Genomic DNA, 17,038 nt, shown 5'->3' with positions numbered 1-17,038 from the left:
AAATCATTAACCACCTGGAATTGTTTTTGTAAGTGCATACGTTTTGATCCTTATTATAATTTTTTAAAACACTTATTGGGGCTCACACAACTTTTATCACAACCCATACATACATCAATTGTGTAAAGCACACTTATACATTCGTTGCCATCATCGTTTTCAAAACACTCGCTTTCCACATGGGCTCCTGGAATCAGCTCTTTGGTTTTTATTCCCCTCCCTCCCTCCTGCCCTCTCCCTCATGAACTTTTAATAGATGGCCCCTCTGCATTCACATGAAATGTCATCCTTGTTCCACGGGTCTAAATCTATTCATTAGCCGCCCACCTAATTCCAGGGATTGATTTGTTCTCTCGAAGCCAACAGTGCTGACGGCTCTGGCTCTGAGAGTATTTTCCCAACTGGGTTATAAAGTCACACTCCGCAGAGATGAGCTGACACATCGCTTGGGCTACCAGGTTTATTCATTGTATACACAACTCGGAATAAAACTGCTTCTTGCCAGTTTGTGTAGGCTGTTAAACTTTGTGTAAGTATTAATAACAAAAACAACTGAACAATGATTAGGTTAATACAGAGCAACAATGATCAGTCATAACCTGATTCTACAGGCTTAAGAAAAACAGCCTCACTCTGGCCTTTATCATGTGTGAACATAGTAAAACAAGAGTCGCTGTGGAATGTCATAGCAATCAAATACGATTTTTTCTGATTTCAACTTTACATATCATAGGCTTTAAATATCAGGCTCCATTTAAATTGCGTGGAACCCACACAAAGAGGGGTTCCAGTAGCGATACGTGTTTAACATAATGGTGTAATACATAAAGGTGTGTCACCCTCAACAGTTCACATTCGGCTGTTAGTCTGCTTGGTTTGATTTCTTGCAATTAAGATATAATTATAAACTATTAAGTTCACACTTTTATATTTCTACTGATTCCTGTTTGTCTGGGTTTTTTTTAATAATAAAAATGAAAAGTGCAGCCTCTGCTCAGCACACAGCATTCGCTCCTTGTGCAGTTCTGCTGCTGAAAACGAAGTCCGTGACGTCAGGGCGACGTCAGCCACCGGCCAGCAAGCCATCGGGCTCAGACGGTCTCAACAACTGCAGCAATTTCCTTGAACTGTTTGTAGAAATTCTGGGGGGAAATGGAAAACAGGATGTTCATTTCATTTTCAGAGGAGACTGGTGGTTCTTTTAATTCTGGGTTAAGTTAACCTGCCAAGTTTTCATCATAAAGTTACATCCTCACGATGATTGAAGGCTGCTCTTAGGAACAAGTGGGTGAAATCTGTTGCTACAAGCAAAAACTATTACATACTTGGACAAACCACCATTGGCTAAACTTTAAAAAACACAAGTCCGGCATGCTAAAATTCTTTGAAATCAGAAATATTCCTCAAATACCCTGCATGTCTTAGACATTCAAGACAAACGGACAAGGGCAGGGTCCAGGCCGCAGCACATCTTAAACCCGGTGTCAGACTTCATTTCAGGGTGCTGAGTGCTTTTCTAACTACGGTATGGGTTCTAGTGCGATAGAGACGCCGCACCGGCAATAGCCTATGTGCTAGAAGCGAATTTCATTTGAAACTCTAACCTGGTCTGTTGCCTTTCCTACACAAATCCCCCTTTGTTGACACCTGGGATAGGATTAAGTAAATGGCTTGTCTTCTTCTCCTACACCTGCCAAGAGTTGGCCAGGAAGCAGGGAGGCAGGTATCTAGGTGAAGAGGAAAACAAAGTCCAGAAGAAGAGAGAGCAGGGACAGGGTGAGCCATGGGGGCGTGGGGGTGGGAGGGAGGGGGTTGCCATGTTGTTGAAGTCTTTAATGAAAAAATTATGACCCGACATGTAAACCCCACCTAATCCACAATAAAAACGTTAACAAGTATATATATATATATATATATATATATATATATATATATATATATATATATATATATATATATATATATATGAAAGTTATCTACAGCACTTAGAATAACCCTTTGATGATTTACATATGTGAATTTTCTTTATGGAGTCTTAATTTATATCTTAAGAGTACATGTAATTAATTTGCAGCTTAAGAGTAAATGTATTTTAAGTTAGATAGAAATCAGAAATTCTTTACAGAATGAAGCCAGCTGAAACGATTTCTTTCAGCTAGTGATAAAGACAGAAATTGCAAGCTCAAAGAATTTTCCTTAGCTCTCAATCCTGTAAGGTAACTAATTGGCAGGCTTTCTTTGCTCGTTATCATTAAGCAAGACAGCTACCTTTTTAAAAACTTTTTCCAAATTGTAACGTGTTTTTTTAACTATAAGAAAAATATGTCTGGAGGTAGAAAAAGGAAGCAAGAATTCTGCACAGAAATTAAAAATTCAGCCAGCACTGACGTGCCCCACTGAAGCTCACAATGACTATTCTTGGCTACATCTGTCCATCACAGATGACCTTACTGCTGCTGGCATTTGAAATGCTGGTGGTCAACTTCCCGCGTCCAACTGCAAACAGACAACCCTTAAAGTCTTCCTTGGCAAGGTTACCATTACAGAAAAACGCCATGCAACAATACGTCGTCACACACCTGAAACTGTGGAATTGTCATCTCAAAAGACTTGTTCTCCACCTGGCCCGAATGGTTGGCCACTTTCAGCATCACTGCAACGTAAGGATACTTGAGAGACCTGCAACTGTCCGAGCTCACGGCCATGGCCAGCTTCCACTGCAAATCCACGAGCTGCCCTCAAGCGGGAGAGAAGGCAACGTCAATGAGGGCCCGCCCTTGGATGCAGCCACATATTCCGTGTGACTGCACTCACTCTCAATTTGTCATAAAGCACCATCACTTGAGTGTTGCCAGAGGAGCAATGATCAAATGGAAATGGAGAGGATTAATAAGGGATAGGACGTAAAGTGTTTTCAACTCAAACTCACTGCATCCTGTAGGACCAAGCAGAAATGGCCTCGAGGGTTTCTGAGATGGTGTCTGTATGGGAGTGGAAAGCTGCATCTTTCTCCCTCGGAGTTGCTGGTGGTTTTAAACAGTTGACCTCGCAGGTAGCAACCCAATGTGCAACCCACTACAGCGCTCTTTTTGTAAAGAGTTAGAAACCATTCACGTTTTTTTTTTTTTTTTAAGGAAAACAAAGAGAACAGGCGTGTCCTGAGAGAGGGGTAAGCAAGCAGAAGGATGACATGGTAGGACAGGCTCTGTTATTTGCTGTTGTCTTTGACTCATGACGACTCCCACATGCAACAGACTGACCTGTGACCCCGTGCTGGGTCATATTAGTGATACATTTAATCCACAGGTGTGGTTACTGTGCTCTTGGATGTAGGGGCCCCTTCATCTTCCAGGACCATATTCTACACTGTTCTTTTGGGGTTGATTGGGTTTGCATGGGCTACTTCCTAGAAGTCGATGTCCAGGCCTTTCTTCCTACTCTCTTACTCAGAATCTCCACTAAAATCTGTCCAATATCACTGGCATTTGAAATACTGATGGCAAAGCTCCCAGCATCACACCAACAAGTAAGCCATATGGTATGGTAAACTGGGAGACGTGGAGGACTGATTTTCCCCACTTTGGGAATGCTGTGGAATATCTCTGACCTCACTCTCCTGTTCCATATATGCTTCTCCCCAGTCCATGTCCCCAAACCTCCAAAACAGAAGACGGGTCACAGTACCTCCCTACTTGACCAAGGCAGCCCTACGGCCGTTCCCGTTTCTTCACTCACCACCTCACGCCGACACTAGCCTAATGGCTAAGCCATAAGATGATTGTAGAGGCCATCGCTGCTCACAAGGACTGACATGTGTCAGGCAAGGAAGATGCTGTGCAGCTTACACATATTAAAGGCCCCGTTGAACCCTGACGACATTCTGGGCTATTAGTTCTAGTTGCAGGTGGCAAAATCTAATTTCAGAGAGCTTCATGTGCATAAAGGCACATTATTTCTGGAATCAGGACTGAAACCAAGGTCTGACCTCAAAGATTACAAGCTTACCAACAACTGGCTGCCATGCTTTTTAGCTGATTCTCCACAGTGAAGGATGGCTGTATGTTCCCATGGCATAAAACAGGGCTAGCTCTATGAAGCTCTTAACATTGATCCTGAAATACAAGATCCTGGGGTGGAGGGATTTTCCGTTTGGTTCCCAGAGCTTAGACTGGTATCTAGCCCATGCTCAGAAGGCTTGTTGATGGACTGACGGCTTCTGTAGTTGTGAGAGCATCGTCCAGTCACCCTTAGTCATGGCAATGCCGCGTGTGCAGAACAGCCCTGCGCCCCACAGGGCTTTCAAAGCTGTGTTCTTTCAGAAGCAGATTACAGGCCTGTCTCCCAGGGCACCTTTGGGTGGGTTAGTAGTTGAGCTATTAACCATTTGCACCATGTAGGGACCTGTGATATCTGTTACTACCCATTTTATTTTTTTAAGGTGCATATTTTAGGTTTGACTGAAGGTCAGCAGTTCCAAACCAGCAGGTGCCCCTCGGGAGAAAGACCAGTCTGTCCTCCTGTAGAGTCCAGGAGACCCACGGGAGCAGTTCCAGGGCGTGCTATGGGTTGCTGGCTTCGAATGGACTCACTGGCACTGAGTGATGAATCAATACCTCTCTACCTATCTGATACAGATGACTTTCTTTTTAGACTCAACACTGTATTGTGCTTTTGGTGGAAGATTACATAGCGCACTAGATCTTTTCCATTCGATAGTTCAGTGCTCATGGCCCTGGCAGCCACCCCCACAATGTACCAGCATGCTCCCCGTGGCCTCCCTGGCTTCCCGCTCCCATCAGTCAGGTTCTCCTTGTCTCTTTCCGCTTCCTCATCTCTAGCTGTGGACACACACTGCCCCTTTGGTCTCGGAGACTGTTCTAAGGGGCACTATTTTACAGGCCTATTAATTGGCTGTAAGGCAGCCACTGGGAGAGAGATGGGGCTTTCTGCCCCTGTAAAGAACTAGTCTCAGAAAGAAACACACAAGGACAGTTCTACCGTCCTTGGGGTCACTCAGTCATTTACTTAATGGCAGTAAGTTTGGTTTTCTGGGGGGGAGGGGGGGTCTACTGGACCATCTTCAGTTTCAAGTTAGAAAGCTAAGTCCAAGCCAGCAAGTCTAGGGTTTCATTATGCGTGGGTATTTAAATTTTGTTCTACTTTTTTTAGCTCATTCTAACAGGAATCTTCTTGTGTGGTACTGCTCAGACTGGATCACTGAAGCAGGCATGCACCAAAGTACTTCCGGTCTCTGTTTTCAGGAGGCTGTGGTTCCTGTGAGCTCTGAGTTTTCTGGACTGTATCTTCGATTCTTTCTCCAGCCCCAGGTGGGAGGGGACCAACAGCTGCTTGAGATGGCCTCTCCTAAGCTTTGAAGATCCCGGCCGGCCGGGTACTCCTAGCCAGCCAGGATCTAGAGCAGTGCTTCTCCACTTTCCTAAGGCCATGACCCTTTCATACAGTTCCTCATGTTGCGGTGACCCCCTAGCCATCAAATTATTATTTTTTTTTTGCCATCAAATTATTTCGTTGCTACTTCATCACTGTCATTTTGCTACTGTTAGGAATCGGGCGGCCCCTGTGAAAAGGGTTGTTCGACTCCAAAGGGGTTGCGACCCACAGGTTGAGAACCACTGAATTCTAGAGCATGGCGTTTATTAACTATGTCTTGCCAACTGAGCTAGATGATCCCCCAGACCACAAGTTCCGTTCCAAAGGCTAAGGAATTTCTGTAATTGCCTCTAATGTGCTGTTACACAAGTACTGTGTGGCTTTCCACAGCTCTGTATCCTCATGTACCTCTGGGTGGCATCTTCCATCACTTTTGTCCTGTTGTGTGGACCGACTTCATTCACTTCGCAAGCACGGCCTTTGCGCGCCCTACAGCCACCACTGTGTACTATTGACTTACTCTCCCTCCCTCTTCCTCCCTTTCTAGATAACCAACAAAAATATGCGTTTTTCCTGGGTGTAAACTTAGGTTGGACTTTTAAGAACAATGGTCTCATGAGACATTTGTCCTTTGGTGACCCACTTATTTCACTCAGCACCTTATCATGGCATAGTATGTGAGCATACATATGAACACATTTTATCCACTCACCCACTGATGGGCAAATAGGTTGCTTCCATTGTTGGGCTCATGAGAATCGGTGGCCAGGAGCATGGGGGAACGTGTCTCTCTCAAGGCGACCTACCTAGGAGAGGGTTGCTGGACGAGGTGGGATTTCTAGCTCTAGCTTTTTCATAGGTGCCCTCTTGCTTTCCATCATGGTTGTACCGTTTTGCTGCCCCAGCAGCCGTGGATGGGGTCCCATCTCTCCACAGCCTCACCAGCACTTGTTGTTCTATTTAGTTCATCTGTGCCACTATTGCTGGGGTGACACAGGGTCTTGTAGTAGCTGTGATTAATGCTCTTATTGTGGCTTAGATTAACGTTTGATCACTGAATATACTGACAAAGGTGATCACTTTCAAATTACTCAAGAGTCCATCTGTTACACACTATGTGTGAAAACGAAGGGGGGGTATTGTCATGAGATGAAGACTTCAGTAATTCTAAACGCAACATTTTAATGAAAATTAAAAGCAGGCCTTCTTAAACACACACAAAAAATGTGTGGTTTAGCCTTAAATAAGCATTAGCCACATAGGAGGTTCGGAAAGGAGACCACACACCAAAATCTGTTCCTTCCATTGAAACAGGAGAGCACGCCATCACTATGGAGCTGGTGACGAACAAAACCACACACGGGCAGCCCTGCAATTCTTACAAGAGGCAGGGATTTGAAACGGAAAACAGGGCAGGAAAGCAAGCTAGCCGTGAGAAGGAAATGTACAGGCAATCGGAAGGTAATGAGGACAGAAAAGAAAAATAACAGCAAATTTAAAAAAAAATTAAGAGTAGCCAAAGAAGTTAGCTGTCGGGTCAGCCATACTAAAAATAAACTGATAGGGGCGTAGCTGGCGTTAGCGACATAAGTCTCATAAGCCCTGTCTGTGAAGAAGACCAAGTCTAAAAGACATCGCAGTTTTATTGAAAACTTTCTAAAAATCCACCACGAGGGAATTAGAAAAGTGGCCTTGGACAACTCAATCCTAGAAATTCGTTTCATATCCCTGTGCCCCACATACAGTATTTTAGCAACAACATTTAATTTTTATAGCTAAACTCCCCATATATATGGCTATTTTGAACATTAAAAAAAAAACAACTCTTAAGTACCTGTATCCTCTACCTAAAATAAAGTTTTTCAAATGGCAAAACATATATTAAGGGTTCTGGATGCATGAATCTAATTCTCTCGGAAATGATGAAGCTTAAACAGCTCATGAAAACATACAAGATTAGTGTAGCTGAATTTATATCCAAACCAGTCTGATTCCAAAGCCCAGGCCTTCTCATTATCCCTACAGGCAAGCTGATTACTACTAGAAATTAGCCTACGGTGCAGAGGCCAGGAAGGGGGACTCAGAAGTCTGCAAGTACCTGCTTCCTCTCCCAGCTCCCGTAGAGCTGAGGTCGGTTATTATGCAGCAATAGACAAAACAGCAAGCGCATTAGACCTTTGAGCAAATCAAAATGACCAAAATATATTTCATATGTGGTTAGTGCCGTTACCCCTGAGAGCTTAAGACCTCCATCCAGTACGAATACTACCAAAAAAGTAATCCTTTCTCAGGGAAACCCTTTGTGCTTGTTAAGTGACGTACAGTGGGGTTGGACTCACAGCAAACCCACGTGACAAAGTGGGATGACAACACAGTCTGGCTGTAATCTCTATGGGAGCAGAGCAGCAGGTCTTTCTCCTGCAACACAGCTGGTTGGGTTGGAGCCACTGATGCTGGACTGAGCGACCAGACGCTTCACTGTTCTGTCACAAGGACGCCTCACAGAGTCCATATTACTTGCAAATTAACAAACTTGTCATGTGCACTTTTCCTCGTTCTCCAAGTGACTCAGGTTTAAAACTTCAGTCAACTTTGATTTTTTTTCTTCTTACTCAAAACAGAGGGGACTTCAAAAAGTTCATTGGAGGGGGGAGGAATGTAATTAAAATTAGATATTTTATTTCTTGGCAATATCACCAACTGAAGATACTTTGAAACGATGATACCAGTGCCATGCAGTCTAACCCTAATAAATTGAAGGTATGGGAAGTGAACCATATCAATGTAGTCATTTTTTATATATTAAGAGAAGAAAAATGAGTGTCCTTTAAAGAATTTTTTTAAAAAGATTTGGAAACAAAAATTAAGTCAGAGGCCAAACCAGTACTATAAGGTGTATACATGATTTCCCATGGAAACTCACAAAATTGTTGTTTGATGAGAGAAATGTGCAGGGGCAGCTGTGGTGGTGAATGACTCGCTCGTAATGATGTCACAGATGTTTTTTTCTACTAAAGTTTTGTAGTCAAAAACTTTCTCAAAACACTTCCATAATAAGCAGGTGTTATTGTTCTTTGGTCCTTCTGAAAGTCAACAAACAAAATGCCTTGCTGGCCTTCCCAAAGAAACTGTTGGCGTGCCCTTGGCTGTGGACCAGTCTGCTTTTGCTTTGGGTGGACCAATTCCACCTCTTGAAACCATTGCTGTTTCTGCTTTGTCTCCAGGGCCCTCCGAGTAAAGCCGTGTTTCTTCTATTACAAGTCCTTCTGAGAAGGCTCTAGGATCTTGAACCCACATTTAAAATTTCCCTGTGAAACTCCGCATGTCTGTAGCTGTAGCTGATGTGAGAGCAACAGTTCTGGCAGCCATCAAGCAGAGTTTACTCAACTTTACAATTGCTCATTCAGAATTGTATAAGCTTTAAACAACTGTGGTATCATCAGTGCTGCCGAACAGGATGGTTTCCTCACAAACAGATGTGGTTGCTGCTGTCATCTTCAATATCGTCTCGTTCCTTCTTACAATGAATCATCCACATGTAAGCTGCTGCTTTCCTTGGGGGCACTGTCCTCATACTGAGTGAATGATTATTTTTCCACTGTTCTTCTATTCATACTACATTATAAATTTGATGTTTGTTCTTGCTTCAATGTTAGCAGGATCATATTGTTCTTTTCCAACTGATTTATTATCCTGCTAGTGCATCAAACTGGGCCCTGTTCTGACGTGCGCTAATGAATCCGGATGATGAAATCACCGATGCTGTATGGAAAGTGCCTCTAAGAAAACACCAGTTTATAAACTGATCACTCAAGAAAGAACAAGATGACAGTGAAGTTGAAGCCCCTGGCAACAGACCATGCATGATCAGTTTGCTAGCAAACAATCGTCATGCCCTTAATTGAGGAGGTCCAACGAGTCACAGCCGGAAACAACTGCCAATGCCACAGACTTCCCAATTGGTTCAGCTTACACAATCCTCACTGAAAAATTACAGTTGGATAAACATTTTTGCTCAATGGGAGCGAAAGCCATTGTGCCCAGATCAGCTGCAGACAAGAGCAAAGCTTTCCAGGGAAACCTGAAACAAGTGGAACTAAGATCCTGAAGCAAGAATGCTCGCGAGAATTGTAACAGGAGGGGAAGCACCGCTTTACTTGTACATTCTGAAGACACTGCACAAAGCAACTGCAACCAGGAGGTGGAAGTGGCCCAGTCAAAACAATAACAAACTGGTCAAGAGCAAAGGGCACCAATGCTAGAGGGATTTTGCTTGTTGATGTTCTGAAGAGTAACATCCACTTATTAGGAGTGTTTTTGAAAAGGGTACTGTTTCAGAAGAAAAACACCCAGGAAAGTGTTCCAAGCAAGAGCCCTTCTCCACCAAGCCAATGTACCTGCTCATTCCTCCCATCAAACTAGGGCAGTTTGTGAGCTTCCTTGGGAACTCATTAGGCATGTGCCCTACAATACTGATTTGGCTCCTGGTTTTTTGGTAAGAAGCTCTGTTGGTGCTGTGGACAAGGCATCAAACTGCTAACCAATAGGTGGGTAGTTCAATCCCACCAGCTGCTTCACAGGAGCAAGTTCAGGCTGCATGTTTTCATAAAGATGTGGTTTTGGAAACCGTACATACGGTCACCATAAGTCCCAGTTGACCTGATGACAGTGGGCTTGGTTTGAGGCTTTTAAAATTTTTCCAATCTTAGAAAACCCTTAACGGGTATCCATTTTCCCCGTTAGTAATGCAATAATAATAATAATAAAATACAAAACCGCATTGGCATGGTTAAATTTCCAGGACCCTCAGTTCTTTAGGGATAGACTAAATGACTGGCATCATGGCTTACAAAAGTGTCTTGAACTCCATAGCGCCCATGTTGAGACATAAAGTTTATACTTCCAGTTTTACCTTTTCTTTTGCACAAAAATTTCAAAGTATATAATATAGAGCAATTTTAAAGTTCTACTTTCCTCTTCAAAACAGACTTAAAAAAACCTTTGTTATCCTGGTAAAATGGAACAATTTCCTCTCTAGACCCATCACCCTCGAAAATAGTGTCTCTGCTTTAAAATGAGTACAGGAGACCAGAGAAGGCTTGATGCAGTTGAATTACAATGAAGAACACTGATTAGTTTCTGCCGGAACAAACGAATTTGTCTCTAAAGTACAGCTGGAGTGTTCCTGAGACGTGAGATTGGTGAGATTTTTGGCTGACAGACATGGATTGGCACGGTGGTTACAAGAATGAGCTGAAAAGGGGGAAAATTGTGAGGCTGGTGCAGGACCCGGCAGTGTTCGGTTCTGTTGTACATAAGGGTCTCTATGGGTCGGAATGAACTCCGTGGCACCTAACCACACAACAAAAGCTTTTAAAAATGCAATCTCTTAGCCAAACAAGCACAGTGATTGGCTGAATCCCTTGGGTAGCCATGGGAGGTTAAATCAGGGAGGCAGGAGCCAAGAGCTCCGTTGGAAAATGGGCGGAGCAAGGCAGGGAGGGGGCGGAGTTAGGGGAGATCAGGAGGCTCTCGATCTCATCACCCCGGCTACCAGCGGCAACCGCCGTCCCAGGCCAAGTGGAAGCCGACTGAAGACAGGTTGGGCACCCACTCACTCACCTGGTTGGTGACCTGAAACAGAAGCAGAAAACACAATTCAAGGAAACATTTTTCACGATCTGGGGTTCACATACCTTCTCTCCTCCCGGCCCGGACTTACCCCGGATTTGGCATCCAGCTGCGGCTCGCTGGGCCCCTCCATCGCCGGCTACTAAACCCGGGATCACGGATTCAAAGGGTCGCTCAGCCAGCGGCCAACACTTCCGCTTCCGCTTTCCACTTCCGGCTCTCGCCGCCCGGCGCACTCAACGGACGGTGGGGGGGGGACTTGGAACAAACAACTCTGGGTTAGCCTTCTGTCTCACTCACACATGACTTTTAGGACGGCGGTGAGGATAATTGAGATCGGCATGCGGTACGAAGGTCAAAGGTTAGGAGGTACTGTATGAAACTAAGGGACTTTTGACTCTAGGATGCCGCCCCCCCCCGGCTCACGATGTCGGCGTGGACTCGCCCGATGGCGAGCTCGCTGGCTCTGCGCATGCGCAAGCGTGTGGCTGCGCCAGGGCTCCTGGGCTTGAAAGCAAAGAATAGTTACACGCCCCTTTCCAGGGGTTTTCGGTGGGGCGGGGAGTACTGTTCAGAGCATTAGTTTTCGCCACTTTGACCCATTTTCCTACTTCCCTCCTATTCACATCATAGTCACTCTACAAACTACCCACAGTGCTTCGCCTGCCAATTTTTCTTTTGAAACACCTAGGATGTTTCAGAGATTTGCAGAAGCGTCGCAGTGAATCCTCGTATTCCCATCACCTAGATTCCACAGTTAGGAACGTGTACACGGCGATTCCGACTCACAGCAGCTCTGTGTCGACACCTGTACTACTTAAGCACTCACGTTCAGCTCAAGTCCATTCTGACAGCGACCCTAGAGGACAGACCTTAATTGCCTTTGGGGTTTCTGAGGTTCAAAATCTTGCCCGGAGAAGCCAGACTCATTTCTTCCGCTAACCAGGTGGTGAGCTCGAACCCCCTGCTAGCCAATTCCGACTCAGAGCGACCTTATAGGACAGAATAGAACCGCCTGTGTGTTTGAGACTGTAATGTTTCTGGCATTAGAAAGCTTCATCTTACGTCCAAGCAGGGACTGGTGGGTTTGACTGTTGATCCTGTGGTTAGCGGGCCAACGGATAACCACTGTGCCACCATGAGCCTTTAAACATATACTAGAGGATTTTAAAAACTTCCAGTATCGGCTTCCACCAATTTTTGAAGTCTCTGCAATCCCTATCCCCCTTCCACTTCTAAAACCTCCTATAACAACCACATTCAGAACATTGAGCATTGCTAACAGGAAAGTGGGTGCAAGGAGACATTGGACAGTGTAAGATATGACAAAATAATAATTTATAAATTATCAAGGGTTCATGACGGAGGGGTAGCAAGGAGGGAGGGGATAAAAATGAGGAAATTATGCCAGAGGCTTAAGTGGAGAACAAATGTTTTGAGAATGATGAGGTCAAAGAATGTTAAAAATGTGCTTTACACAATTGATGCATGTATGAATTGTGATGAGTTGTATGAGCCCCCAATAAAATGATTCAAAAACAAAGCAAATAAAGTCAGAATAAAAAAGAATACTAATACAAGGATTTTCTAATTCAAAAGTCCCATTTACCCAAAATGTTCTATAAAATTGTTGCCTATTTGGGGTCATGGCTTGGCCTCATGTTTTTTGGGTTTCTGCTCACCTCCTAGTTTGGTGATTAGCTCCTCAAAGCTTGCAAGAGGCCACCCAAGATACATACAACTGGTTTCTTCTCCCCTGGGACAGGGGAGGAAAGACATCCAGGAAGAGAAGAAACTGGGCTTTCGGTTTAATCGTTTTAATCATCTTAACGAACTACTGCCGTCATCCACTAAGAGAAAGAAGAGGCTTTCTGCTCCTGGGAAGATTTGCAGGAGTCCTCAAGCTTTTAAAACGGGGCCTGTTCACTGTCCCTCAGACGTGTTGGAGGGGAGGAGTATAATTTTAAAAATATGAACAAATTCCTATACACACTGCACATATCTTATTTTGAAGTAAAAACAAAATGAGGTAAAAACACCCAGCGGGTCGGATAAATGTCCTTGGTGGGCCGCATGTGGCGGGCCATAGTTTGAGGAACCCTGGTTTTACAGCCTGGGAAACCCAAAGAGGCAGTTCTCCTCTGTTCTATTGGGTCCTATGACACCAAATCAGCTCGATGGCACTGGGTTTGGGCCTCCATTCACCTGAGACCAGAAGAAATGGCCACCATTTCTGAACATTTTGATCAAAGACCCAGTAGTTGGACTCTGATCAAAAGGAAGAAAAGTATGGAACAGAACTTCAAATTCATGGAAACCAGACTGACCGGGTTCATTGAGACTGAGGAAGCCCCTGAACTGGATGACTGGAAATACTCATCAAATCTTGCATCAGCATCATTCCAAGAAGTCATTGTTAAGCAAAGTCAAGCACGTTTTCCTCTGTGAGCCAGTCAGGGTGCAATACAGCATAGATGAAACACAGCTTTCCTCTAGTTCTTTAATGAAACTTCCCCGCCCCACCTATCACGGTCCCAATTCTATCTTACAAATCTGGCTAGACAAGAGCATGTACCGGAGTACAGATCAGAGCTGGAAACACAGGAAATCCAGGACACATAAATCCCTCAGGACAAATAATGAGAGTAGAGATACCAGGAAGGCAAGGGGAAGGTGGGATAAAAAGGGGGAACCGACCACAAGGACCTACATACAACCCCCTCCCTGGGGGACAGACAACAGAAAAGTGGGTGAAGGGAGACATCAGACAGTGTAAGACATGAAAAAATAATAATAACTTATAAATTATCAAGATTGGTGAGGGAGGGACGGGGAAAATGAGCTGATAGCAAGGGCTCAAGTAGAAAGAAAATGTTTTGAGAATAATGATGGCAACAAATACACAAATGAGCTTGATGCAATGGATGGATGGATGGTTTGTGATAAGAGTTGTACGAGCCCCCAATAAAATGATTTTTTAAAGCAACAACAAAAAAGTTTTCCTCCAGCATTTCGCTTTTTTAAAAGTATCTAGATGAGAGTAAATTCACACCAGATGGGAGCTTGAAGAGGCAGAGAGTCTAAATTCGGGACACTGAATGAAACAACCTGGTTAGAAATAGAATGGTAACAGAATGTGAGGTATGTAACTACTGTTGTTGAGCTATTCATGTAGAAAGTGTGACTAGATGGAAGTTTGCTTGTGTATATTCTCACTAAAACACTAAAAAATCTTCCTTATCCCATCCACAGCCTCTGGGTGGCTTGAAGCAGTGAGCTCTTGGTGCATAGTATTGCCGACACCCAGTTTCACACTGTGTTTTGGTTGCTAGGTGCCATACAAGCAGTTCTGACTCCCAGGGAGCCTATGTACAACAGAATGGAACATGTCTAGGTCTTGACCATCATGATAACTATAGTTGTTTGAGGTCAGTGTGGCAATCACTGGACCAGTCCAGCTCCTTAAGGGTCTTAATCCTTTTTGATAACCAAGAGACAAGGGACTGGTCTCTCCTGACAATATGTCCAATGTCCATGAGATGAAATCTCGCCACACTCGTTTCTAAGGAACATCTCTCTGTACTTCTTTTAGGACAACTTGGTTTGTGCTGTAATATTCTCTAGCAGTGTCATAATTCAAGTGCATCATTATCTTCCACTACTCCCTTTTCACTGTCCAGTTTCCACAAGCACATGAGGCAAATGAAAACACCCTGGCTTGCGTCAGGCAAACCGTAATCCTAAAAGTGAAATCTTCACTCTTCATCGCAGATGTGCCCAATTAGGCAGCTGTGCCCAGTGCAGTGACTCATTTGATTTCTTGACTGCTGCTTCCATGAGCATTGGCTGTGGACTTCGGTAAGATGAAACCATTGGCAACTTCAACCGTCTCTCGTTTTACCATAATGGCATCTATTCATCCAGGTGTGAGGATTTTCGTTTTCTTTACATGGGGGTGTAATCCATACAGAAGGTTGTAGTCTCTGATGCTCAACAGTAAGTGCTCAATGTCCTTTGTGCTTTCAGCAAGCAAGCTCGTGTCGTCTGCATACCACAAGTTACGGATGGGCCGTCCTCAATCTTGATGCCAAGTTGGTCTCCATATAGTCCAGCTTCTTCCATTACTTGTTCAGCAAGATTAACTATAGTGAAAGGACACACCCTTAGTCATATCTTTCCTGATTTTAAACCACATAGTATCTCCTTGTTCTGTTGGAACAACTGCCTCTGGGTCTAAACAGTGTTCAAGATGAACACTATTAAGTGTTCTGAATTCTCATGCTTTGAAATGTTATCCATAATTTGATTCATACAGTCGAATGCCTTTGCATAGTCAATAAAACACAGTAGATGTCTTTGTGGTACTCTATGCTTCCAGCCAAGACCTATCTGATATCACCAATGGTATCCTCCTGTGACAGTTATATAATCTTCTGTCAACTTGCGAAGGAGTGGAGTCTAGCCTGTCAATCAGGTCATAACCCATGAGTCTTCTGTGTGGGCATGGCCTTCTCCTGAGGATTCTGAACTCCTGTCTTCCTCCCTTGAAGGTGGGACACAAATTCCTGTTGACAAAGCCACATGGAGCTACATTGATGGAGCCAGAGCCCTAGAGCCGGAGGAGTCACATGGAGACCCCTGCCAGCACTGAGATGCTTCCACTGCCACTGGGTCCACAAGACTTTCCACCCACTGGCCTGTGATCTTCCTGCATTTGGCCTCATTGCATGTGTCAAGTAAGTCTGAAGAAGAATTTATATAATGATATCAGGCATATAGACTAATATTGGACTTATGGACTTGATCTGGACTGGGCTGAGAGGTTTTCTTAATATACAATTACTCTTTATATAAAACTCTTATCCACATGAGTGTCTATGGATTTGTTTCTCTAGTCAACCTAGAATAACACACCTCCATTCCGCAATCCCTTCCAAACCCTTCATGGATGTTTTGCAGTTTCATATGTACCACTGCAATAGTTTTTGAGTTTTTGAAATGTTAGTGATATTGTTTGATAGTGTTTACATTATGTTGGGTCACCATTCTTTTTTTAAATTATTTTAAATTTATTTTTTGGGAGGGTCACCATTCTTTAGAATGAGCACAAATATACTGTATATACTTGAGTACAAGCCGACCGAAATATAAGCCAAGGCACCTAATTTTACAACAGAAATTGCATTAAAAATGTGCTGAAAAACTCAGCTTATACAGGAGTATATGTGGTATACCTCTTCTAGCAAGTCATCTGGGAGGCTCACAGCCAAACTTCCTGATACCGATTGTGGAGTGCCTCCACTACTGAATCAACTTGTTGAAACATTTCAGCTGTTACCTCATCATTTTCTAGAGCCTTAATTTTCACCAGAATCCTCAGAGTAGCTTGGCCTTTTTCTTTCAACACCATTGGGTTTGGGGTTATATGCTACCTACTTATTTATTCATTCATTTATCTATCTATCTATTTATTGCTACCTCTTGAAATAGTATTTTTGCTTTTGTGGTTATTTAAATTTTGTTCATCTTCAATGTGAACTTGCATAGGGCAAATGATGTTCTGTTCTATAATGGGATCCTGGGCTTGTTCTAGCTAATAATATTGAGCTTCTCCATCATTTCTTCTTATAGATATATATTCAATATGATCCCTTGTGGCGAAGTCTAAAAATACAGTGATTGTTTATGTTGTTGAAACAAGTATCTCGAACTAAGAATCCTATGGTCTGGTCAAGTTCTTTCATTGGATCTCCATCTTCATTTCCATCACCAAGACCATATTTTTCAACTACTGAGCCTTCCTCTTTATTTCCAATGTTTGTATTCCAATCACTAATAATTACCAATGCGTCTTGAATGGGTGTTGGATCCATTTCAGACTAACAAAACTGGTCAAAATCATCAATTTCTTTATTGCTGGCTTTTGTGGTTTGAATGTGAACTTTAATGTTAATTGCAATCACTGGTCCTCCGTGAAGGTGTATAGATATTGCCCTAACAGAGACAGCATTATACT

The 17,038-nt window shown here is 43.5% G+C and overlaps 1 protein-coding gene across 1 annotated transcript; it reads right to left on the bottom strand.

Moving 5' to 3' along the window:
- Positions 1 to 425: 425 nt before the first annotated feature.
- Positions 426 to 11,241, bottom strand: COMMD6 (COMM domain containing 6). Its single transcript, XM_075562973.1, has 4 exons — positions 11,114 to 11,241; positions 11,014 to 11,025; positions 2,580 to 2,732; positions 426 to 1,142 (listed from the first exon to the last, which is right to left on the bottom strand). The coding sequence occupies exons 1-4, from the start codon at positions 11,153 to 11,155 to the stop codon at positions 1,092 to 1,094; spliced, it is 258 nt and encodes an 85-aa protein (XP_075419088.1). The 5' UTR covers positions 11,156 to 11,241; the 3' UTR covers positions 426 to 1,091.
- Positions 11,242 to 17,038: the final 5,797 nt, after the last annotated feature.

This window comes from Tenrec ecaudatus, chromosome 11 (assembly GCF_050624435.1).
Source record: "Tenrec ecaudatus isolate mTenEca1 chromosome 11, mTenEca1.hap1, whole genome shotgun sequence".
Taxonomy (NCBI): domain Eukaryota; kingdom Metazoa; phylum Chordata; class Mammalia; order Afrosoricida; family Tenrecidae; genus Tenrec; species Tenrec ecaudatus.
The sequence above is the reverse complement of the archived record's forward strand: the minus strand, read 5'-3'. Positions and strand labels throughout refer to the sequence as shown.

Excerpts from the sequence above, each read along its gene's own strand:
- COMMD6 (XM_075562973.1), bottom strand. The coding sequence starts at position 11,155 with ATGGAGGGGCCCAGCGAGCCGCAGCTGGATGCCAAATCCGGG. Across the intron at positions 1,143-2,579 it reads TGACAATTCCACAGTTTCAG|AATTTCTACAAACAGTTCAA; the intron begins GTGTGTGACGAC and ends ATTTCCCCCCAG.